This window comes from Balaenoptera acutorostrata, chromosome 1 (genome assembly GCF_949987535.1).
Source record: "Balaenoptera acutorostrata chromosome 1, mBalAcu1.1, whole genome shotgun sequence".
Taxonomy (NCBI): Eukaryota; Metazoa; Chordata; class Mammalia; order Artiodactyla; family Balaenopteridae; genus Balaenoptera; species Balaenoptera acutorostrata.
Genome location: NC_080064.1, coordinates 196,093,714 through 196,119,671, shown reverse-complemented (window position 1 = coordinate 196,119,671; position 25,958 = coordinate 196,093,714). Strand labels below are relative to the sequence as shown.

At 48.6% G+C, this 25,958-nt stretch overlaps 1 protein-coding gene across 1 annotated transcript in view; it reads right to left on the bottom strand.

Moving 5' to 3' along the window:
• NR5A2 (nuclear receptor subfamily 5 group A member 2) overlaps window positions 1-22,906 on the bottom strand; it is a 125,820-nt gene extending 102,914 nt beyond the window's left edge. The window contains exons 1-4 of the mRNA XM_007167257.2: window positions 22,640-22,906; window positions 7,314-7,432; window positions 5,654-5,795; window positions 2,739-3,385 (exon numbers count right to left, since the gene is read on the bottom strand). Of these exons, the coding sequence (XP_007167319.2) occupies window positions 2,739-3,385; window positions 5,654-5,795; window positions 7,314-7,432; window positions 22,640-22,703 (972 nt within the window). The 5' untranslated portion in view covers window positions 22,704-22,906. The remainder of the gene's footprint in view (window positions 1-2,738; window positions 3,386-5,653; window positions 5,796-7,313; window positions 7,433-22,639) is intronic.
• Window positions 22,907-25,958: the final 3,052 nt, after the last annotated feature.

The following is a 25,958-nucleotide window of genomic DNA, read 5'->3' as shown; positions in this document are numbered from 1 at the left end:
AGCATATTCTCATGAAAGACTGATAAATGCCTTAAACAACAGTATAAATGACTGATATTGCTTTAATATGTCCCGTTCTCAAAAGTGTTTACATTTTAGCCAAATATGAACTCTCATGCCCTAGAAAAGAATCTCATACCATTTAATTACAGGGAAAAGAAAAGAGAAATTTGGAGAGAGTGTTTTCCTAGCACTCTTAAAGTCCTACCTGGGGGGCTCTATATTCACTTTATAACCTTCCTTTCTTTTTTCACATATAACTAATACACATGATTTCTTTCCCCACGCTTTTGTGAAACAAACTTCAACGGTCTTTTTTTTTTTTAATAGATATTTATGAAATTGTCTTATCATAAAATCTTTGAGAGCAAATATTCTGTCATTCCACTTTGCATCCATCTTACACCAACTAACTGCCTGACAAATTTGAGGTCTTCAACTGGCAGTAGTTAATGACTATTATACAATTTTACTTTCTGCCACACATGTGGTAATACTGTTTTCCAATGTCAAACTAATCAGAGTACAAGTGCATGTTTTTTTCCTGAATATAAGAGTAATACGTAAAGCCTCCACAGACTTGTCATAAAACAATAAGAGCAATTTTAAAATAGCACTGATTTATTGAGTATATAATATAGGCCGGGTTCCCAGGACTAGATGCTTTGCCCATATAGTCTCATTTATTCCTCGAAAAACCTCTTCAATACACGTATTGCTATTCCCTCCATACCCTCCATCACCCCCCAAACACCACACCTACAATTTTACCTACAAGAAAACTAAGGCTCGGGCTTCCCTGGTGGTGCAGTGGTTAAGAATCCGCCTGCCAATGCAGGGGACACGGGTTCGAGCCCTGGTCTGGGAAGATCCCACATGCCGCGGAGCAACTAAGCCCGTGCGCCACAACTACTGAGCCTGCGCTCTAGAGCCCACGAGCCACAACTACTGAGCCCGAGAGCCACAACTACTGAAGCCCGTGCACCTAGAGCCCGTGCTCGGCAACAAGAGAAGCCACCGCCATGAGAAGCCCGCGCACCGCAACGAAGAGTAACCCCCGCTCCCTGCAACTAGAGAAAGCCCACGCGCAGCAATGAAGACCCAATGCAGCCAAAAATAATAAATAAATTAAAATATATATATATATATATATATATATATATATATATATTAAAAAAAAAAAAAGAAAACTAAGGCTCAGAGATTGAGGACCTGCCCACAAAGACAGTTACTAAGTAGCAAAGATCTAATGCAAACTGGTTTCCTCTGACTTGGAAGGCTGTGCTTTCCTCACTTGTACATTTCCTAACCTTCCAGGCTGTATGTAAAATCATCATTTTCATTTTCCAATTTCTTACCTGTTCTCTTAAGGGACAGAGTCGTGAACCTAAGAGCGCCGGGAAACTTTGGTTTGGTTTGGTTTCTAATGACAAGCGCCCTGACTATCCCAAGGTGGTTCCAAACTCAGAGGGTCTGGCCTGACAGCTAACAGTACATCCTGTTCTCCCCCCTGAGGGATCCCCGCCATCAGCCGTCTGTACGCGCGGGATAGAGGCCTAGACAGTAGCGCTGGACCGCTCAGCATCCTAACAGCAGGCCGGTGGTAGCCTAGTAACTTACTCGGATCCATTCAGATAATTTTTTTGTTTCAGATCACAGTGCCAGGTGAAGACGGCCACGGAAAGCACTGTTTTCCGTTTGCACGTGGCTTCCACGTTCCCCAGCCCATCCGCGCACACACCACTTTAAACAGAAACCTTTAAATTAAAAGTCTGCTTTGTACTGTCCTTCTCTCAGAGATGTTTAAATCTCCTCCCACAGTCCTAGGTGTCTGAGGCAGCCACAGGAACAGGAAGAAATTGATTTTGTGACAGACAGACTAGAAATCAAACCCAGGATTCAGTTTTGTTTTCAACACAGAGAACGAAATCACTGACCACCAAATACAGTTTTGGTAGCTACTCTCGGATCCCAAACTTCCCTATAACTTTCCCGTATTAATTCGGTCTTCAGTTTCAGGAAATAAAATAATTACGTAGTTAAACAGAGATCCTTAGACAAACAAGGGCTGTGTTTACAATGTACCAATCCATTAAAATCAACGACAGACATGGATTATGAGTAGCAAAGCCCAGCCAAGCAGGCTAGCACTTGCCATGGGCCCATTCCCCAGCCAACAGCAGTAAACATCCTATTGGAATCTGCTCCGAAAACAAAGGCTCTACCAACCTAATGTCAAGGTAAACAGGTAGTAAATACCTACTTGCTAACTACTAACCAGTGGTACCACTTGCATTCTTTAGCGTCTAAACACCACTAAATGTTGGCCTTTTTTTCCTTCTAAAATGCCACCATTATAACAGAGCTTTTTACTGGGTAATTTTTTAAAAGTTTACTAGGTTCTGTTTCACACTGGCTTCGGTTTTTCAGCCATAAACCATCTGAGGTTAAAGGGAGTAAGTAAAGACATTCTCCTACTCAGAAAAAAAACAAACAAACAACCGACTGTCCCCCCTATGTGACATGAAATGCCATGCCCCCAGATGAAGAGCTACAGGCAAGAAAAGCCCCATAAAGTTAAGCTGCAAATAGTTCTGAAGTCAAGGTCGAAAACATCATTTTACAAAGAAGAAAAGTAAGGAAAACGTGTTTTCCGCACCAAGACCCTATTAAGCAGGGACCACAGAGCCCCGGGTCTCCGGGAAGGGGAGCTCTTAGCCCCCAAGGCTGGCATGTACCTTGAGCTCCCTGAAGAAGACGCTGCTCCGGGCCCACTCCACGATGGAGAAGAGGGTCTGATCTGCCATCTTGCACATGAGCCCGAATGTACTCAGTCTCTCGTGTTTGCTGCGGCTCGCCTGTTCCTGCTGCAAATAGGCCATGATCTTGGCCTGGACCTGGGGCTCATCGGGCTCACACTTCAGCAGTTCCAGGATCAGGTGGGGCATGCTGGCCGGGGAGCTGGTCTGGTAAGTGTCCAAGTAGGAGTAGCCCAGGATGGACTCCGGGGAGCTGGTGTAGGGGTCTGGGTACTCAGACTTGATGGCCCGGCTGGGAAAGTGGCTGTAGGTCTGGTACCCTTGCAGGCTGCCAGGAGGTGGCATTGTCATGCTGATGGGGGACGTTACAAAGGGACTCCGGTCGTAGTCTGTAGGAGGCAAGGCAGCGTGGTTCAGAGGTAGGCCTTTGGAGACAGAATGGATGTTCTGAATTGCAGAGGAGATGCTCAGCTCGGAGGGCATGGCTTGGATCACCTGAGACATGGCTTCTAGCTTAAGTCCATTGGCTCGGATGAGGGCTTTTTTCTGTTGCTTCAGGGCCCTGTCCCTCTTGTACATGGGCCCAAACTTATTCCTCCCTCCACGCATTCGGTCCGCCCTTACCGCTGTCGGGATGGGGGAAGAAAAAAAAAGAAAGTAAGGGTAAAAAGAAGGTGTAAATTATTAGCATTCTCCAGATCTCCAGATAGTTCGAAAGGCTGAAAATGGACCGGAAGTGGTCTGTGTGTGGTTGTTTTCACTACAATAGCCAAAAAAAAGCGCCATGCCCTCTTTATTTATGAATTCTTTCCTCCAAGTGTGTTTGTCATCAAAAAAATATTTCGGATACGTAGGGACATATTAACCCTTTGGCGACTGCAGAGACTTCCTAATTTTTGCTACACACAGGAGATGCTTCATGTTGTTAAGGAAGAGAATCAGGGTCTGTCATGCCAGGGATGCTGTGATTCTCTTTATGGAAACCCAAACTGCTAAAAGGGGAAAAAAAAAAAAAAATCAAAGGAGCCATTTCTGGATTCAATTGTGACTGTTTTTCCTTAGAACATCTTTGTCTCTCAAAGTCTTTTGGTTAATTTGCTGCAAAAAGTGTTAGGTACGTGCTCTTCTTGGAAAATCATCCTCACCTGGACTTGACGGGCACACACCAGGGAGTCACCGGTTATTGTTTTTTCACTTAAGCAGAACTGGACATAATTAAAGCAAATTCATTTCAGAAGCTGTCAAAACGGTCCACCGTCACAATGCTATGTGGCGTCTGGGGCCACGTCTAGTAATTTACTTAGCGGGACTCTCCTAGCTCATGGTGGCCAGTGGCAATTAGATAGGACCCAGCAACCCTCTGACAGCTTGTGACATACTGAAATTGCTGGAGGTTAAGTTCTTGAGCTTTTCATCTTCGGATTAGTATAGCATTAAACATTTATTGTGAATGCTAGGTATCCAGAACACTGCACAAGATCACAAAGAGTTTTTCATCTGGATGATAATTTATTGAATACTTAATTGTTTCATATCACTGTGAACAAAGCAGGAGCATGCAGTGCAAGTGCAGACTTACTGTTAAGAAAGCACACTTTTTAAGGTAAAGAAATGTAACCTTTTCCCTTTGTTAAGAAAAATAGGAATCAAATGACATCATATGCAATCACGACATTTAATTTTTAACATTTTTCTCTTCTGAGTCTCATGCTATAGTAAGCATCTACCACACTGTTTTGCTGCTTGGAAAATAATAACGGGGATTGGTAACGAAGAAATTAACAAGAATCAGTTATTTCTTTTCTCCATCTGGTCTTAAAAGCAACACTGACTTAACAGTCCTCCTGATAACCCAAGTGGCTACTTCTATTGGGAAGGAACCTATTAGCAATTCAGCAGACGTATCTGAAATTTTGTGGGTATTGCCATCAGGTCTGAGTGCCACACAACAGAAAAGCCCCAAACACAACTAGTCTGTGTCTCGCTGATCAAATAAAATGCACTCCTGTATCTGGCATACCTCAGGGATCTGTAGCACTTCTTGTTACTTTGTTTACAATATATTTAATCTCTGCAAAGTCAGTAGGTCAGAGGCTGAAAAACAGCAACACACCATAATAGTCCATGGACTACAAATTATTTACAGAAGTCACGTATTAAACGTTACTTCCTGCCAATCTGTACATCGTAAATGCACGTTCTACGTTTTCAACGTAAAGTTTAATGTGGCTTTTGAGGAACCATTCTCTTGTTCTTGTCATACCAATGCTACCGATGTAATGGTTCATTATTTTTCATGTTTCCTGCTTCTCAAAAAATTTTTTTTTATTTTGCACTCAATCATCATCTTAAAAAAAAAAAAAAAAAGAAATGTGCTTTCCCACACAATCAAAAATGATACTCTACATGAGAAAATCTTTTTATAATTAAAGGCTTTAACTCTTGTTCAGGAATCATGAAACTAACAGCAACAATTATGACAAGTGTACCTATTTAAAAAGATTAAAATCAAACTTTTTTTTCCTGATTTGAAAACTTAAAGGATTTTAAAAAATATTTCGGCAAATTATTTTTACCTGTTCTCAGCTGAATCATGTTAGTCTTGCTTTCATCTAACCTGACCTTTCACCTAACCTATGAAATGCATATGCTCCTCAAAATAAAAAAAAGAGGTGAGGAGGCGAAACTCTGGTATTAGAATTTTTTTCCTAGTAAATTTCACCAGCATTTAAATGAGACTCGGACTATTCTGCTGACAAAACATCAAAAGATCTTATTGTCAATAGTGTTAAAAGACTAGGAAAATACTATTACCATGTTATAAGTACAATGTTGTTTTAAATCCTATGTCCTTGGAGAGTTTTAACAGGCAGTGGTCTTTAGAAAAAACTTACCTTCTAGCTTCATTCCAACACTTAGACATTTTTGAAATCGACAGTAAGGACAACGCTTTCTCTGTGTCTTGTCAATTTGGCAGTTCTGGTTTTCTATACACGTGTACCTTTTATTATTTTGGACTGTTCGCTTAAAAAAGCCCTATAAGAGAAAATAGTGAGACATATTATAAAGCTAACACCCGTCTCTTCCATTGTTTCATTTTAAGGAAATCACCAGTAAATCTTTTCATTGCACCGTTTGAGCCCTTATGTGGTTCTGTGGTTTGTTTTACATTTTAACAAGATCAACCCTCCAAAACCAGGATATGGTAGAGATTTTTCTGGCATCAGAGTTATATTTCAAGAATCGTATCAAATCATGGGGAGCTTTAGCTACACACCATCTTATCTCAACATTCAGGGGAAAATACATGCGTATTAACCAGTAATTTTTTGAAGAAAATCTGTTTTCCTATTAACCTTCATATTCCAGATAAGGCACTTATATAGAGAGCGGCATTGTTTTTAAGTAGTCTGATACAATTTCAGTGGCAAACTACTGTAAAATAGCAATGGAAAAATGGAATAGCAAAACACCTCAGATTTTTTACAAATGTCAGCACTAGATAGTTAAAAGCAAAAGGATTTAAAGAATAAAATGGGAAAATGTTCATAATTCCATTGGAATACATTCAAGTTGGGGAACTGTGTAAAGAAAAAGGTGAAACTCATGAGGGAAAAAAGCATATATAGCAGAGAGCTGAATTTTAGCAGAGTGTATGCCTTCCTTATATTTCACCCACAAGAATTAATCAAAAATAAAATCTGCAGCTTTGTAACATAATCACAGCTTGGATGGTATATTCTGTTTGTCCTACTAGCCACAAAGTGAAACCATCTTACTTTGTTATAAAGAAAGAAGGGATTTTCTTGGCAGTGGTTTAAGTAATTGTACTGAGTTTTCTACTTTTAAAAATGTTGAAAAATAGGGGGTATCAGATTTACTGGGAATATACGAAAAAGGTCTGAGATAAATCCTTAATGTATAGTTGACATCGTTAGTAATAATACAGTACATCTTACATATTAAAATTTCTTGCATTTAAACAGGTCATGTAATATATTTATGAAAACTACTCTTATTATAAACTTAAGATCTGGTTTCTAATTCTTTATGATATAGATTACAAAAAAATCTTAAAAATTAGTTTTGGAATAAATCAGGATGAAATCATGCAGTTGGGAATTTAGACTTTTATGTCTGTGGGTAAAAAATGTTTGGACGTGTAGCACAGAATACTCTGAAGTTAAAATGTATTTGGGAAATACTCTGTCATGTTCACTCTCAAGAACAACGATGCTTTAAATATATATAAGTCAAGCAAAATCAATACTTTGGACCGTTAGAAGTCTTTCTACAGCTCTATCACCTTCCTACCATAAACTATTTTAAAGCCATGAGACTGGCAAAGTTTTCTAAACAGCATAAATCTCTTTGCCTTTTGAATTAAATTGGACACATATTTCGAAGAATCATCTCACTAAGACTCACTCATTCCCTCTCTCATTTTTAATTGAGTCCAAAAAAGACAGCCTATATTTAGCTTTAAGAAGTAATCCAATGGTTTATTTTGGTTTTGAACATTGTATTTCTCAGGTAGCAACGGAGAAGGCAAACCTTGCAGCTTTCACAGGTGAGGAGCCCATAATGGTACCCAGACACTTTATCTCCACAAACGGGACAGAGTTCCTCAAGATCTTCATCATAGGAGTAATTCACCATTTTAAACTGAGACACTGAAACAAGAGAAATGCATGCACATATCCGATTAATTTACTAGGTAGGTTTTAATCCTGCAACAAAAACCATTTTGGTGACTGGTGGGCAAACATCACCAGGTAAAATAGAAAATAAAAATGTGCTACCCAGATGTACTGCAGAGAGCTATTTTCATACAGTGAAAGTAAAACATCTTTTGGCATGCGCTTTGCATTATTTCAATTTAAAAATAATTCTAATTTCTTGGCGTTAAAAATTCTTAAGCTGACCACTGTTGAACACGAGTCCCCCTATCTCTGCAAAGCAACAGATCAGAATAGAAACAAGAATTGCACAAAGTAACAACTTCGAATTTCTTTTAAACCTCCTTGACGTTAAGTTCCAAAATGTCACCTTTGCCTAAGGGAGAGAAAAGAGCACACGGCGTTATCTTCCCACTGGAATGAGTTTGCTCGAAGTGCACCGAACTATAAGGGCGCTTGGGGAAAGCAACACCAATATGCAAACACTTGGCAGGGGAACGGATACCCCAGAAACCTTCTCAGCAGCCCCAATTTAACCACAGCCTGCGGCTCCCAGCGTTCAGATCTGTTAGATTAATCCAAACATTCAGTTACGTATTGATAGGGCTTTCCCCTCCACACTTTGCAAAAATCTCCTGTAAAAATAAAAAGGCAAAAGGCAGGACGCCCGGACAAAAAAAAAAAAAGAAGAAAAAGAAGGAAAGGAAAAGATACACACGAGGGTTTGGTTTCGTCGCAAAGTACTGAAGTCGTTTAATGAACTTCACATGTTTCCGATCATCACCGCAAAAATATAAACACCTCGAGTTCGCCCTGTTAAACAGAAATCAGGCCGCGGCTCTGCGCGGCTCCCCGCAGGGATCGGGTAACCGGCCTTCCTTCCGACGCAGCGCCGCGAAGGCGTCTTCACAGCTCCAAGATGGATAAACTGCATAGCAGAGGCAGTGGCCCGGAGACCCCAGATAATACCTGATCCGGTCCCTCCCGGAGACTCGGTCCTCGCCGATCGAGCCTCGCAGCGCGCGCCGCGGGGGACGGATGGCGAGGGCAGGTCCGCGCAGCCCGGCCGCCGCCCGAAGCCTCCCGGCACCTCCGGTGAAACCCCGGGCGCATTCGCCTCTCGCCCCTTGCTCAACTTTCGGCTACACACAGGCGCACAAACGCCCCAGTCAAGTTTGTTTTAAGTTAATCAGTGGCATTTGCAGGGGGCGGGGCGGGGCGGGAGGGGGTGGACGGGGAACCGAGGGCCGGGCAGAAGCTTCCTCTGATTTGTTTACCAAATAGGAAAGGGAGAAATAGCCCCCAGCCCACCCCCAAAGTACTCGGCCGCTCTATCACCATAGTGGCCTCCTTGCCAATGATTGATTACTGATTTTCTTTTTCTCTCTTTAAAATAAAGTTCTGTTTTCTTTACGGACTCTGGGGGCCTCCGGAAAGGGCCGTCGGGGTGAGGGTCCTTGCAGCGCTTCTCGGCTGAGCCGGGACCGGCAGAGTGGGGCCGGCTCTCTCCCAGAAACTCAGAGCCCTGGGCTGGGGCATAAACCTGGGTGAGTTAGCCAGAGTTTGGGGGGTGGGGGTGGGGGTCCCGGGAAGAGACGTTCCAGCCGAGGCAGACGTGTGGGCTCCGAGAAGCAGAAATAAAGAGACGCAGAGCGCAGTTCTCCCGGCGGTGCCCTGAGAGGTCCGCGCTCGCGTTTGGGGAACCTGGGGCTTTGGCCGAGGCTGAGAGTTCCAGAAGTTTGTTAATAGTCCCATCCCTCCTAAAGCTCGTGACTATTGTCTTGAGGCACGTTTTGGGGACGGAAAAAGGTGTGCTTTGCCAAGTATATTCTCTTCTCCCTCCCCCTTTCCCCAACAAAGTAAACTTTAACTTCGCATCTGAGAGGCTCGGAGAGGCAACCGTTTCCAGGCGACCCGGTGCGCGCCTCGGGGATCCGACACCCAAAAGACCGGGGCTGGGGGTGGGGACCCTCTTGGAAAATTCAAAGACAGAGGCCGTGTGGGGAGACCGACGCTGCGGTGCGAGACCGGGGCACCTTTCAGAGGCGCCCAGGTGCTCTTAACCCAAGTTAGCGTCTGGAGCACGGAGCGCATCCGAGCAAATAAGTCCCGGTCTTGAGAAAGTAGAGGGAGCGGTGGGGCCTTGGACAGCGAAGGCCTCAGAGGCGCGCGGACAAGTTCCCCGAACTGTCCCGGGACCCGGTAGCGGGTCCTCTTTCTGCCCCCCGGCCCTCCGCCCCGCAGGTCGGACGGCGGTGCGTCCCCGGCCGAGACCAAAGCGAGCCTGGTCCTGGGGTGCCTGTCCGCAGGGGCTCCCCTCCGGCGGCAGGCCGCGTGGCCTGGAGGAAGCCTCGCCCGGGCGCTGCCCACCCGCTTTCGACCCCGGGGCTGAGCCAGCGGCCGGAGGCTTCCCGGAGCCCTAGGCACCAGGGAAAGCCAGCTTTCTGCTCTGGGGCAGTAGGTCGGGTCGAGAACGCCCCTCTCGAATTTTACAAAGAAAACATTGCAATGGCATCTCCCTCCCATCTCCCCCCAAACCCTGATTCTTGCCTCCCCGGCTTCCTGCTCCAGCTTCTCCCTCCGCTGCTTTTCCCGAGTCGCCCAGAAACGCGCGCGGTAAGGAGAAGCAGAAACTTTCCCTTGGCCCAAGAATCTCGCCGGCCCCAAGGACGCCCAAAGGATAGTTCTTCGCGGCAGCTGGCGGCGGAGGGTTTCGGAGGCAGCTCCCCGGCGCCGCTTCCCCTGCGACCCCCTTCGCGGAATCCCAGGTGCCAGAGGGAAAACCTCTTTGGGCCAACCGGGTCCCCTCGTTAGCCAACCTACAAGTTAGACTCTAGGGCCTCGGGCCCAGGGGACGTCCACGGCCCTCCCTGGAGGCTGAGCGAGACCCCAGGATCCGCGAGCGGTATCCGACCCCACCAGCAGGACGCACGCCTTCCCGCCGCCGCCCCCTCTTCTCAAAGCAGCGGGGCGACCTCAGGCCCCGGGCCCAGCGCCGCCTCTCCCGCACAGCCGCGTGTACCAGCCCTGAACTCTGCTCTCAACGCCTCCCCGGCCCTTTCAAGTTCGTTCAAGGGGATGGCAGGAAGCGTTCCGGGATCACAGGCCCGCCGGCCCGCACATCCTGCGCGCTGGCAGGGGCGAGGATGGAAGGGCACCGGTGACTTTTCCTAGCATTGTTCCCTCCCCGGCCCCGAGCAACTGCGATAAACTTCTGAAGGGCTCAATACGGCCAGATCTAGAGTCTCTTATTTTGGAATGCGGCGAAAATACTGCCTACGGGATTTACTTTTTTTTTTTTATTTTTTTGGCTGTTGTTGTTAGCAATCAAAAGCTGGGATATGAAAAAGGACTTCCAGATTCCCAGGTCTCAGACAGAAGGGCTTGAGGCTAAACCGCCGCCCCCGCCCAACACTCACTCCGCAGCGCCCGACCAGAGGATGGGCTGGGAATAACTGGTTCTCTCCAGTTCTGCCTGCAGTTTTATGAAGTTGTTCAAATTCGAGCCGGCTCCCTGGGTGCGCCTGGGCTGTGGGGTGCCCATGCGTCCTAACACCGCTAAGCCCGCTCTCCCCGAGGCTCCATCTCTCTCTGCAGTTGACTCTCCCAGGCAGTGTTCCTCCACCGCTCAAGAGCCCTGGTTCAAGTTCCCGCCGATTCCAACGACTGGGAACCTGCTCGGGTTTCCCGCGAGACATTCCGTTCCTTAGAATGATCTTTAGAATAATAAGATCTTTAGCCTGAAGCTGCCCCGCTCTAGTAGCCAGAGCTCCAAGCCTCTCTTTTCTTAATGAGAAGTGGCCAATTAGGCATTGCTTGGAAAATCCCCGCCCCGCATTGTTCAAGAGCCATAAACTTTTATGCCTGCCCCTGGGGAAGGGGCCCGAAGCCCGCGCGCCGCCCCGCAGCCCGGCAGCCCCGCGGCGACCAGCGCTCGGCGGCCGGTCAAGCTCCCGCGCGGGGCGGGCGACTGCAGCCCGCGGGGCGAGCCCGGGGCGCTGGAGCCGCGGAAGCCAAGCGCCGCGAGCGCCTCCTTACCTTGCATGTTTTCCGGCATCTGCCCCTGTTCCCCATGCGACCGAGCCAGTCCCAGAGCTTCCGTCTCCACTTTGGGCAGCATGACAAGGCGGCCGCGGGCGGGGTAGGGGGTCCGTGCCGGTCCGGAAGCCCAGCACCTGGACGCCGGCAGCACAGCTTCAACTCCGCCGGGAAGAAGGAGGGGGCGACCGGGTGGCTGCTTCCTCGCCCGCCGGCAGGAGCGCGCCTCCGCCGCCTCCGGGGCTGCCGTCAGGACCCCCGAGCCCCGTCCAGGCTTGCGGCTCCCGAGCCGCCCCCGAACCGCGAGGAGGAGGCAGCGGGCTGCAGGCGAAGACCGCGTCCGGGCGCCCCGGTCCGGCTCGGCAAGGGCGCAGCTGCCCGGGGCGCGAACGCGCGTACGGCCGAGCTCCGGGCGCGCAGCGGAGGCGGCGGCCGAGCTGCTGCCGCCGCGGCGGTGCCGCTGCTCCCGGACGGCTCGGCTCGGGCAACCCGCACCCCGCCCTCCGCCGCCCTCCGCCGCCCAGCGCTCGGGATCCGCAGGGTCTCTCGCGCGCGCTTTCTCTGGCCTCACTCTCCTCTCCCTCCTCGCCTTTCCTCTCCTCTCCGCCCCTTGCCCGTCTCTGCTTCCCTCCCGCTCACTATCAGGCTTGGAGTTAGGAAGTTCCAGCCTCCCTCTGTCGCTTCGTCTACTCCTCTCGCCAGTCCGTGAGCAGTCCTCTCCAGCCCGGGAGGCGAGGCTGGGAAGGAGAAGGGGAGGAAGAGGAGGAGAAGGGAGGTGAGTAGGGCTAGGTAGGGGAAGAGGGGATGAGGGGTTATGACAGTGAATGGGGACGCGGGCTCCGGACTCGGGTCGGACACCAGGCGCCAGCCAATGAGGACGAGGCGCAGGCTCCAGTCCCCTCGCCTGCCCCAACCTCTTCACCCCGCCTCGCCCCCTCCCACCCCACCCAGGCCCGGGGCGGGGGATGCGCACGCGGCGGGTCTTAACAGCGGGTGAGAGGCGACCTCTGTCTGAGCGCGGCGGCCAAGGAGAAGCTCGGGCGGAGGTGTCCGCGCGCAGAGGGGAAGCCAGAGGGACGCGAGTGGGAGTGGGGGTGAGGGGGCGGCCCCCGTGTGCGCCGGGTGAGGGGCTGCAGGAGGAGTTAAACACATTTAAACAACCCAGAAATGAAAAGAAGAGCTGGCCTGCTCTCGAGGGTCTCCCGGCCTCGTTCCCCTCGGCACTCAGTCCGCGGGCCCCCGGGAGTGGCGGAGCGTCACGGTTCACCTGCTCACCGAGGGGACAGCCGTGTCGCCGGGAATCTGAACGGCTATCCCCGTTTCCCCATTCTTCCCCAGTTCCTTCTCTCACTTATAAACACCCCCCCCCCGCCCCACCTCGAGCCCAAGATTATCTTGGCGGCAGACTTCCTAAATTTTGGTGAACTGGGTTTCCATATAGAATGCGAAGAGCAGCCTGGGCTTTCTTTTTCATTTTGCTGCCTCTTGGGTGGGACGATCCACATGAGGCCCAGAGGCCCAGCACTTTAAAAAAAGTTTTAAAGAACCATCTGTTATGCAAGCTCTTCCTCCACCAGCCCAGCCCCATCTTCAAAGTTTTCAGATCTCATCCCAACAAGATGAAAACATTTTTTTTTTTTCCCCAGCGTCCTGACTGCATGTGAAATGCCTCATATTCAGTGTCTGCTGTGAGACCGGGTAATTATCAGAGTCCACCCACAAGGGGGTGAATTTGAATCTCAAAGGCTCTGAATTTATTCTACTTGAATGCTATAGAGATCACACAGTCAAACTGGCCAGTCCAGTATTTGATGACTTGAAAAATACTCCCATCATTGCCATGCATAATCTACACTTTTATATGAGATGGGTCGTTCATCACCTCCCCGCGCCTGGCGATTCAGATACTGTTGCCTCTCGAAACTGATCTGTCATTTTGCCGTTTAACATGCAGCATGCAGAATCCAAGTTATTTAAATGTCAGTGTTAGTAGCATCTGCAGGTTTCATGAAAATGTTTAACCCTGGTGGGAGGGCTGCCCATTAGTTTGTAAAGGGGAGTGGGCTGAAGTTGCCAAAACTAGTGACCCTTAAGATGCTCAGATTTTGGGGACAGTCCGTCCATTTGCAGGATTTCCTATAGTTATTTTAAGTATCACTGTGAATTAAATTCAGAAAGGGGATAAAGTCTCAGGGCTCAAATCAGTGCTCGCTGCTCTTTCCTTATGGATGCAGGTGAACTTCGAGCCTCAGTTTATTACAAAGCCTTAATTGAAGAGCACCTCCATCCCACAGCAACCAAACAGCATAGGGGGGCACTTTTGCAACGCCTTCCCAACACCAGGCTGGAGCTCTGTGGGAGGGAAGGCCCTCTGGTTGCTGGAACGGGAGGAGGAGGTTAGGAGAGCTGAAAGAAGTGGACAGAGGGTCTGACAGCACCAGCGACTTGTAGTGTGGCCTAAATCTTTGCCGGGACTTGGCGGCTGAGCCTGACCTGGCTGGAGGCAAACTTTGTGTTCATGTTCAGGGCCCAGCCTCAGCCCCAGAAGGGACCTGCTTAGGCCACACCTGACGCCTCTTCCCGTCTAGGCCAGTCTGCCCTCCCATCACACCCCCAAAGACCTGGAGCGACGGTGACAAAGGGCCAGCTGGCATCCATTTGTCTCCTCACAAAAGCGAGCGGCAATGGCGGGAGAATAGGGGCTGGGGTCAAGGTTTGAAAACTCCTCCCTTAAGAGAATCCACAGTTGAAGCTGTACTCCAGGCTGACGGCTCTGCTTAGTCAGCTGCGAGCCCAACGGGCACCGAAAGCGCACGAGGTCTCAAGCCGAGAGAAAACTTCCCTTTCCGAGAACCAAAGGAACCCCAAGCCCCCAGTGCCCCAGGCCTCCAGCTCCAGGAACGGAGGAGCTCCCGAGGGCCCCAGACCTATCCAGGTCCCCTCGGGGGACGTCGAAACCCCGTCTTCGGTGGACAAGACGGGAAATCTCCCGCGGGAGAGACCGGAGAGTACAGTCACCTTTACCCCGGGCGCCCTGCGTGGGGTTTAGGGGAGCAGACGCAGAGGCGGGGGGGGGGGGCAGGCCTCGGCTTCCGACCTCGCGCTCCTTACCGCCCTCCAAGTGCATCCTTCCCCCCCCAGCACTTACTCTCGTCCTTTGCCCCTTCAATTCCGCTGGGCTGGGAGTCCCCACTGGAGCCCGGGACCCGTTTGCCCCGTGACCTGGGATGGGCCTGGGCGTCTCCCAGAATACCCTCGCGGAAGGAGCGCTGGGGGAGGAGGTGCCCGAGCCCGCCCGCGGTGCCGGGTCGGTTACCTGGGGATGGTTCCAGCTGGCAGAAGCCTCCGCGCGAGGCGGGAGGGCGAAGCGGACACCAGGAGGGGAGGCACCTGAGATGGGGATGGGGGACTGGGCCTGTGTGGTCTAAAAGTCTTGGCTCGCGGTGGTCTGCGTTCACGGAGAGATACACCCACCGCCTTGGAATGATAAAGCCCCGGCAGGCGGGCCGACGCCTCCCACCCTCCTCCGGGGAAGTCTCACCTACTGCCTCGTAGTGGGAGCGCACTTAGGAATCCACCCCGGCTGCGGGGCATTTAACTGGTGGGGACGCGAGGCTGGGTGAGACGGCTCCGGCTTGAGCCACCCCGCGCGTCCTCAACTCGCTCCCCGCTCCCCTGCCAACTCCTGGCAAACTTCGCACCCCTTTTCCCCCACTTCCCCCGCTCCTCCACCTCCTTTCCTACGCGGCTGGTCTCCAGGGTCGTCCTTCCCGGTTCTGACTGTGTCTTCGAGCGTTGATTGACGGTTGCAATTACAAAGGATGATGCCTCGGGGAGGCTCCCGCAGCCTTGATGAGCCCGAGAAGCGCAGTCCCGGCATATTTTATCCAGACTCAGCGCCACGGGGCCGCGCGCCCCGTCCACCCGCGGGCAGGAGCGGAGGGGGTCTCGCGCTCCCCGCCCGCGAGGATGCGACTGCCTTGCTCTCCCGCCGCTGCCTTCCCGTGGCTCCGCGCCGCGTTCCCGAGCGCGCGCCGGGCACAGCCTGCCCTTGACCTGACCTGAGAAGTGTCGGGCGGCCCCGCGCGCTTCCCGCGTGCGAAGAGGTCATGATTTTCAGGACTGGTTCAAGTTTCCTGGGCTCGGCAGACACGGGTCCCCGGAAGAACAGCGTGGAAGACCTACGTCTCCCGCCCGCCTGGGTGGGAGAAGCCTCCCACGACCCAGCACGACCCGCCCAACCCCCCACGAAACTTGCAAACCTACATCCTTGGAAACAATGTCTCCAACCCCGCACGAAACTTGCAAACCTACATCCTTGGAAACAATGCCTAACACCTCCTCCATTCCTACTTTTTGGTGCTTTCGAGAAACCAGAATACTTTTCTCGTAGCACGTGCCTACCCTTTAGCCGCAGAAGAAACCTAGATTTTTTTTTTTTTTTTCCCCTCGAAATTCTCCACAACCAGGCCGGGATAGCCCGAGGGGAAAGAGAAACAAGTTTATCAGTCTACGGAAGCTCGGGTTCTGCCTAAGTTCTCTGCCCCTCCCACTCGAAAAGCCCATCAGAAGCCACTTTTGCTTTCCTCTGAAAATTAAGTTCAGCTAGAACTCCAGAGTTCCGCTCCTGAGCTGGAGCCGGGAAGGGGGGTGGTACTGGGCTACCCACACCCCCCACCCCGCTTCTAGGCGCTCCACCCCCGCGTTCGAAGCACTTTTTTTTTTTAAGACAGGTTAAATTTTAGTGCAGACATATAAATTAACAAAGAGCATCGAATTGGCTGAAGCTTGCAGAAAATAAACTGGAATAGGTGAGAAGTGTCATGTTAAAAAAAAAAAAAAAATCCCTGTCTGCTGCCTGAGTAAACAGCCTGTAGTCCAGGAGGAAAAACTGCGGCCAGTCTAGACCTCCTACCCCTAGAAAGATGCCTGGTAGGGGGTGGCCGGCCAATGGCGACTGATTCACAGTCACTATGGGGGTATCTTAGTATATCAGGGCCCCGTCTTTACCAGCGAGGAAAACGCAAGGTGCCGCAGTTATAATCAAGACTCCTCCACACCCCTCCAAACAAACTCGCATCCTTTCCCTGAAGGACAGGTCAGGTTTTTGGAGACTTTGGCCTGTATTATCGGAATCTACAGCTCTCGGTAATAAGGCTTCCCTGTAGAACTTCTTAGACTTCATTTTCTTTGGGGCGAGTTGCCCCTGCCCAGGGGTCTAGGCGCGTCCCACCTTGGTCGAGCCGGTGCCCTTCGAGGTGAATGGGGAGATCCGGTCTGGAGAAAGGAGCCGGCTGGGAAATAACCTTGGGTAGGTGGTCCAATCTAATCTAGCTCTTCCTCTCTGTAATTGAAATGGAGATGTGAGTCAGCTCCAACTCCACACTGGAGACCCCACTCTCGGAACCACCCCTGTCCATTCTCGGGACAAACCAGAACACTGAGTGACGTTCTCGAGGACGCCGCTGGCGCCTGCAGGCCACCAAGCCCTGGGTGAGACCTGCTGAACGCTCACACGGCCACTCCACTCCCCAGAGCCCCTCCCGCGCCTCAACCTGGACCGGGAACTCAGATCTGAGCACTAGGTGATTCTAGGCTGACATCCCATTGCATCTGGCCAGACTGGAAGCTTCATGAGGGAAGGGACGACGCGCCGCTCAGCTTCCGAATCCCCGGCTGTGGCCGCGCGGGGATGGACCATCGGGAGCTTCCTGCCTTAGGGAAGCCCCCGCGCAGGGTGTTCTGGTTCTTAAGATCAAAGAGTGCCGGACCCGCAGAACTGCGGCCGTCGAGCAATTCAGGTCCCTCTTGGACAACGAAGAAAGAGTGGGTTTGGAAAGGCGGCACTCGGGGTGGTCTCGTCCCCGTGGAACTTGCCGCGCGGGCGTAGGGAGGGTGTTAGGGGCCCCGAGATGCCGCGGATCGCGCTTTTCGGAGGCTGTCAGCTCCTTTTCCAACTTGCAGACAACTTTCGTGGTTAAGAGATGGTGGCCAGCGTGCGCCGAGCCTTGGGGACGAATTCTTTCGCTTTCCCCCAGGGTTTCTTGTCTGGACACCGTGGGGCGTCGCTTCGGGGACCTGGTGGCGGGTTCCGAGCAGTTTTCTTTCCAATCCTATAGACACCGCTGGAGGCGGCGGAGCTTTGGGGCCCTGAGGCTGCGGACGTCCAGAGCAAGCCTCAGCAGCATTAACTGTGAAAAATGTTAGCGCCGGGCGTGGGACCAGCATCTCCCTGCAGGAGACACACCCGGCTTTGTCAAAAGTGCTTAAAAAGGGCGGGGGAGGGGGTGCTTAAACTATCTCTTTCCCTATGCCCTCCCCCCAGGAGATCTTTACTCTTTTCTTCGGAATAAAAAGTCCTCTCCAAAGTCACTCATTTTGAGTGATTTCCCTGCCGTCCTCATATCACTGACTGTATAACAAGCGGATGCTGTGAATTTCCTTTTCATCCACTCAGGAGCCCCGCGAGTTGCTACCATAAACCACAGAACTGCAAGCTTAACGTCAAACTCCAGAGATCCTTTCAGGAAATTCCGGAGTCAGAGACCAGAAGTGCCTCCCCGCCCCCCCATCTCTGCTCAGCTCTCAGGGCTCCAGATGGCTCCACCCCACCCATACGCCAAGCCTCAGCCCACCCTTCCAAATTCTCCGGGGTTTCCACTGCGGATTGAAGAGGAAGATACAGAGCGATTGACAAATGTCTTACTTAAGCCCAAAATGCCTTTCGGAAGAAAGTCTGAGTAGACAAACATTGTCTGTAATCATACTTTCTTTATATCAACAAGGGCAAAAAGATACTACCTTGAGGAAAAAGCATGGATTTCAGAGTCACATCCATGATTTCCATTTACAGCCCACTCTTCTGACAAACTGAGTGACCTTGGGTAAATCACTTGACCTTTCTGAGTCCATTTTTTTTCTTCATCAGTAAAGTAAGGCTAACAAAGAAAACTTTTTTTAAAAATAAACTTTATACACAGGTGATCGTTGTCAGAAGAGCAGCCCACCACACTGTTATTAATATCAGTTCTTTTATCTTTTTCTCTTTCTCCCTAATTTCCCCCAAACCATCCTCTGTAAGGAAAACAACTAGGAAGGGAATCACTAGCCATTCTAAGGACCATTAAAAATAGATCCTTCCAGTGGGAGGTTCTTGCCAACACCACCATCTTGCAGTGTTCGACACAGTCCTCAGGACTCAATCACATTACCCACAGATATTCAGCTTATTTGAGGTTTAAAAGTAAAGTATATCTTTTCTTACTTGTCAGTCACACAAAAACACACATAACAGAGCTTCCTCAAAGACTGAGAAAGAGGCAGACTTTATTGATCGGTCTGGTCAATTTCAGTCCACATGTTTCCCCAGGCTCAATCTCTCATACACCGGTCATATTTCAGCTCTTCCCCAGGCCCTTCCCACACACAATGCCCCCCAAACTCCTGAAGTTCATTGAAGCCAAGCGGGTTTCTCAGAGAAGTTGTTCCAGCAAGGTGAAGAGTGAAGACATACCCTCAAATAAGTAGCTTTATCCTGAGGTAGGTTCTGGACTTGGGGAGTAAGACGTCTGACTCTTGCCCTGCATAGGGCATCCCTGGAGGTGTTTGGGGAGGTTGGGAAAACTGGCGGGAGACTGTTCCAGAGCCCCTCTCTAGCTCAGCTCAAGTTCAAGGCTGAATCCAAGATAACCCTAGACATTGTGTCTGCGTGGAGGGGTCAAGTAAAGAAAAAAAGCATTCCCAAGCCTCTGTTCTGGCTTCAACCATACATCTCTCTTGGTTTATTAAAAGAGGCATTAAATAAATTCTTTAAGTCCCATCACAATTGAGGATCCAGGCCAGCAAAGAGAATCTGAGATGCATTGTTTTGGAAGTGGGCAGGACCCGGGAAGGAGACAAGGCTCCAAGGCTTAGCTTCCTGGAGGGAACTGGCTGCCTAAGCCCAGCAGCAAGAATCAGACCATGGGCTTGGGTGACTGGTGTTCTAAACAGCACTGCAAATAAAGCTGGCTAGAGGTTAGGGCGACATAACAGGCTTTCTCACTTTCCACTGTGTGACGTTGACTTCCAGAGATCTTAAGGGCACAGAGCTTACTGGAGGTTATCAATGGAATCAAATCAGACTCCGAGAGTGCTAAGGGGACCAGATAGCAACGTTTATATCACAGTCTCAAGACAGCACGTGCACTGTGTATTACGTACCCCTAACTACACAGACAGAACTTCCTGTGGTCAGGATGCAACATTATATGGACTGTATAATATTCTTCAAAAATGCACTTAAATCGAAGAATTGCATAAATTGAATACAAATCAAACATAACGTTGAGCACATTGCAAGAGGGTCAGTAAATACTCGTTACATGACATGTTTCCTACCGCACAGATTTGGCTCTTTTGCTGACATAGGCAGGTACTTTATTCTCTCTCTCAAAGTCGTACTGCGTATCATTCAGTAAAATCACCCCATTTGTGAGAAAGAAAAAAGCCTAAGCCAGAAACCAAGAATCTGGACAGCATCCCAGAGCTAGTTAACTTTAGGGGAACGATCTGGTTATAACCCAAGTCAGCTGCTCTTACACCGCACAGATTATCTTGCAGGCAGGCAGAAGGAACAACGGCATCTTATTTTCACTTTTCTATATGAGCACAGACGTCTATAGGCAATTTTCATGGAACCACCAGTGTGCATAAAAGAAAAATGTCACGCCATGTCTCTAGGGCCCATAGAGACAGCTTTTTAGATAAACAGAGGCACATTTCCCAGAAGAACACAAATGAGCTGACGTAGAATTCAAACCCTGACTGAGCTGTACATACACTGGGCTTAGTTTTGGGAACCTCTCCCCACTCCATCCCAACGTGCAACTTGCCATCAAAGCCACCGGGACCTCAGACCCTCCGAGCTGCACCCGTGGGTTCTCCTCACTGGGCCTGCCTGGGGCGGTCAGACCCCATCCAAGAGGCAACTGGCCTTCAGGGACCCACTGGAGGACCTGATGGCTCCACTGTCCCTTCGGGTGACGGGCTAGCCAAGAACCCCGGGAATGGCCCCCAGCACTCCCGGGAGGCTACACTGTGGAACAGACCGACCCTCAGTGCCAGCAGCCGCCTCCGGGTAACCAAGATGTTCAAAATAGGGACACCTCACAACAAACCGTGGGGCTGCAATACCCGGGGACGGGGGGAGAGAGCGTGCCTGGGCCGGGAGGGGGCGGTGGCTGCGAATGAGATCCGGAAAGAGGGGTTTTTTTAACCGGAAAATTCACTGTTATTTTGTCACCCCAGGATCTGGCGCCCGGAAGTGCCCGCACAGGTTTCGGGTGTCGGGGGTGGGCTCGCGGAGGCCCTGGGCTTCTCCTTCGGGGCCTTCTTGAGGCTCAGCCTCTAGCGATCCCTCCGGGGCTAGACGGACGCCCCGCCGGCTGCCGGCGCTCCGGACCCGGCGGACCCCAGACTTGCAGATGATCCAGCTTCACGCCCGGGACGGACCCGGCGCGGTGCTGAGTGCCGGGCGTCGGGTGAAAAATACGCTTCTTCCGCGGTAGCCGAGGCAACGCGACAGGGGCTCCTCCACCATCTCACCCGCATTCCTTCACCCTGGGCCTGCGCCGCGCCGTGGGGGTCCTCGTGTGTGGTCTCGGGAATCCCGTCGCCCTGAATTCGCATCCGCGGGCGGGTGAGTCTCCGAGCGCGCCTCCCCGCGCGCCCCTGCCTCCCCGGCCCGAGCGCGCCTCTCCCCGCGCGCCCCCGCCTCCCCGGCCCGAGCGCGCCCTCGCCGCGCGCTCCCGCCTCCCCGGCCCGAGCGCGCCTCTCCCCGCGCGCCCCCGCATCCCCGGCCCGAGCGCGCCTCTCCCCGCGCGCTCCCGCATCCCCGGCCCGAGCGCGCCTCTCCCCGCGCGCCCCCGCATCCCCGGCCCGAGTGCGCCCTCGCCGCGCGCCGCCGACGCCAGCGGCGCGGTGGCCCAGCGCGGCCGCTGCCTGTAGGGACCCTTCGCCCATGCGCCCAGGCGGCTGCGCCCCGGGCAAAGATTTGAAATCGCTCTGGGTTCTCTTCCAGCTCCTTCTGTGCCCGTATTTTCTTTTTATCAGCAGAGCAATTGATTCTCTGTTGCACTCTGCCTACCTTCCCGGTGTTTTCTTTTTCGTAAGTACAGAACATTTTTTTTGTAACCGTTTCCTCAATTGATATACTTTAGGGTGTAGTTGGCCCATAAAAAAAGCAATCACTGCGTTCAGTGGAGTCAGCTGGTTATCAAGGGAGAAAGAGGAAAAGCCGGAGCCTTGATTTTCCTTCTTGTTCCAGCGGCGCTGGAACTCAGCGCCGATGACAGGCCTCTGCGAATTACAGGGAAATTCCATTTCGAAAGTCTAAGAAAGTGCTACAAGAAAGGGCTTAGGTCCTTCAAAAACTAGTGGGAAGGAAGAAGGGCAAGATTTCCAACAGACTAATAATTACAGACCCCTGGGAATTACTTCCCTTTAGTCCTTGACTTTCAGGATTAATTAAAGGTATTCTTGCTGTAACGTTAGCGTTTGTGACTCGCCATTATTTTTAAAAAATGAAAATAAACTTTGTTTACTTATTCTGTTTATGAAAAGAAGACATGCTCATTATTTTGAAAAACAGTCATCCTTAACTTCTAATCCTTAACTAATGATGGTATCTTTTTGTTTGTTTTTGTTTTGGGCTCGAAAAACAAAAGTTTTCCACAACTTCTGCAATGAATGAGACATGCTGTGACGTGGCTTGAAACTCCACAGATACGTGAAAGCACTTGTTAAAGTTTGATCAATGGTGATTCCATATGGTTAACTTGTTTCAAGTTGTTCAAATTTTAGTTTATTATTTCTCATTTAAAATGATCAGAAAATATTCGGGATGAAGGTGAGATATTGTACATTTTGTTTTCTGGCTGTTTTAGGCTAATAGGATGACATGCAAAAACAGAGGATATAATGAATATTTGAAATATGCGTTTGCCTTTTTTGAACTTCAAGAAAGAGAAATGTGTGATATATATGCGGACTTATGTGCTTCTAATAAACACAATTGGAAAAGCAGTGACTTATAATAGTAAATACATCGATGAGATTAAATTACATGTATTAGTGTAGTAGCAGGATAATAAATAGATGATAAAAAGAGCAACTCCTACTTACCAATAGGTGTAAGTCCGTGCTTTAGAGATTCTTGTAAATCCCCAGTATCCGAATTAGAAGACATTGTTAATGAAATTATAGGCAGTCCTTTGGCTTAAAGCAGAAATCATTGAGCATAAGAAAAAGTGCAGCTTGTCAAATTTTGTAGCCTTGGGGAGGACACATCAGACTACAGTAACCCTTAGTGAAAGTTAAGAAAAAGCAAAAAACTAGAAACAAAAAAAATCCAAGAATCCAGAAAGTTACAAGCAAGTATTTCCCTGGACTCTGTACTTTTTCCAGCATTAGTGACCTGCTGTAAACAATGTATCCAGTTTCATGATGGTTTCTAATCAGAGGAATGGAAACTTTCGATAGGCTTGGACTAATCACATGACTCTATGCAGGTTGATAAGAGGACCCTGTTATAAAGTGACAGCAAAAGAGATAAGAACTCTTGGCAGATAATGGCAAACAAATGATTAACTCAGAAATGGAGAGGTGCAGTGCAGCTCAGAGAGTGCAGAGTTGTAAAACTGAGGGGTCAGAAGATCGTACTTAGTGGATAAAACTCCAAACCAGCTTAAATCCACTAACTAAACTTAGGCTTGTGACATACCCCCTTGATGTCATCACCTCTTTGCATAGAGGAGGACAGATGTAGCTCTCCTGACCTCTGTAAATATATTTTAGATGATAACGTTGGCAGACATTCATTCTTTAAGTGATGACTAGGGATATGATTGACACTTTGAAAAACTACAGGTAGCATTACCGAGCTTGTGCTCATTTATTTATTCATGTTTTGTCAACCAACTTTTTTTTATCATGCCTGTTCATTAGCTGAGGAGTTAACCGTAGCTTGTTTGTACATTGGTCAGTTGATTAAAAGGGCAGCCTATCTCTTTACCCCAATAAAGTAAAACTTATACTTTGAGGTTAATGCTGGCAAAATGATGAATGTGTAATACGTTTTCCATAATTTAAAAATTATCATTCTTTCCTTGAATCCATGGAAAAAAATCTGGATTACTCCTGACCGTGAAAGAACTATTACTCAAATGACCAAGGGTAGTTTTAGGCTCTTGTGAAATATCCCTGTTGTTCTTTAAAGTAATAAAGTCTGGATTCTTAGAGCAATGTATGTCTTTTCCTATGTTGTGGAACAACAGTTAGTTATTTTCTTGTATGTTTTGATTTTGCTAATGGAGCAAACTTTTTTTTTTTTTTTTATTGGCCTGAGATTCTATTTGGAAAACCCAGAATGTTTATATATAGCATTTTTTCCCATCAAAATTTTAATTTGTTTGGATTAGGTTTGACTGCATCTAATAGAAAAAGCAGAATGCCAGTGGTTTAAATAAGACATTTATTTCTCTCTTGTAAAAGAAATTCAGAGGTAGTGATGGTACAGTGGCCCTACAAAGTTGTCCAGGACCTGGTTCTTTCCGTTTTACTCTCCTCTGTCTCTTCTCCTCATATTCCAAAATGACTGCTAGAGGTCAGCCATCACTACCAGGAAGCAGTACAGAGGAAGGGAGAAAACACATATTCTTTTTCCAGAACATTTCCTGAAAGTGCCATGTAAACACTTTGCTTACAGCTCACTAGGCAGAAATTTGACACATACCCACACTTAGCTGCAAGGGAGGCTGGGGAGTGAAGTATATAGCTGGGCAAGTAAATGTATATTTCAGACTAACAAGGATTAGATAATTATAATCATCCATGTCAGTTCTTTGTTGTTATTTCTTTAAACAGTCAAACAATAATGTGGCATAATACCAGAAATGTACATATGTAGATAGTAAAGGACCTATGACCCTGAAAAGCAGCTATTCTCTTAAAAATTATAAGGCTCTAAAAGCTTTTTGCTTATGTGAATTATATCTATTAGTATTTATTTTATTCGACATTAAAATTGAGAAAGTAAAAAAATTATTATTTTTAAAATTTTTATTAGAGTATAGTTGATTTACAATGTTGTGTTAGTTTCAGGTGTACAGCAAAGTGAATCAGTTATATATATATATCCGTTCTAAAAAAGTATTATTTATAAATATATTAATTTGTAGTTGTTAAAGTATATTACTATAAATAACACATTGAAAATTGAAAATAGCTGTTTTCCAAAACAAAATAATCCATAAAAAGTGACATTTTCAGAAGTCTTTTTAATGTCTAGCTTAATAGAAAGCTGGATTCTCACATCTCCTTCTGCATTCAGTCTGTAGTGATATGTTGTTTTGGCTGAAGTATATAAAAAACATGGGACTTCCCCGGTGGCGCAGTGGTTAAGAATCCACCTGCCAATGCAGGGGACACTGGTTTGAGCCCTGGTCCGGGAGGATCCCACATGCCGTGAAGAAACTAAGCCCATGCTCCACAACTACTGAGCCTGCATCCTAGAGCCCGTGAGCCACAACTACTGAGCCCGTGTGTCACAATTACTGAGCCTGTGCTCTAGAGCCCATGCTCTGCAACAAGAGAAGCCACCGCAATGAGAAGCCCGCACACCGCAACGAAGAGTGGCCCCTGCTCGCCTCAACTAGAGAAAGCCCACACGCAGCAATGAAGACCCAACACAGCCAAACATAAATAAAATTTAAAAATAATAATAATAAAAACATGGTCTTCAGAATATGAAGGCAGAAGAAAAGAGCAGTATTACAATAGCTTTTTCAGATAATTATGGATCTTTTTCTTTGATACTACACCCAAATTCCACAAGTGATATCTTCTTCATAGTTGAAATGTGGAATCCTTAACCAAATCTGTGAACATTTTGTCCTCTATTGCACTAAAATTCATTGACCTTTTTTACACTTCAAATGCACCTTTTCCTGTGCATGATTTTATTACATCTTACACTGGTGATTTGGAAAAATATATGTTCATCAAATTTGGCAAATGTTCCAAATGTTGAAAAATATCAAAACTTATACTCAGTAATATCACCACTGATCTCATCAGAAGTCTTTAAATACTGGGAAGCTGTCCAACTCTCAGTGGAATATACAGATTTTCTAAAATCCAAATGTTCACTTGAAAGTCTGAGTTTTATCAGTGAAAAAAGTACTCTCAGTTTTTTCCTTGAAGTAATAGGGTTACTTCGTATTCAAGAAATGTCTCCAAAATACCTATGTCTAAATAACCATAGTCTGTCAGCCATTCTCAAAATGTAAAAATAACATTTCATAAAGAAAGCTGCCACGTTCTTCAAGAGTAACATGGTTTTTAAAAATTGAGGTAGAATTGATGTACGATGTTGTGTTAATTTCTGCTGTACAGCAAAGTGACTCAGTTATATGTATACATATGTTCTTTCTTATATTCTTTT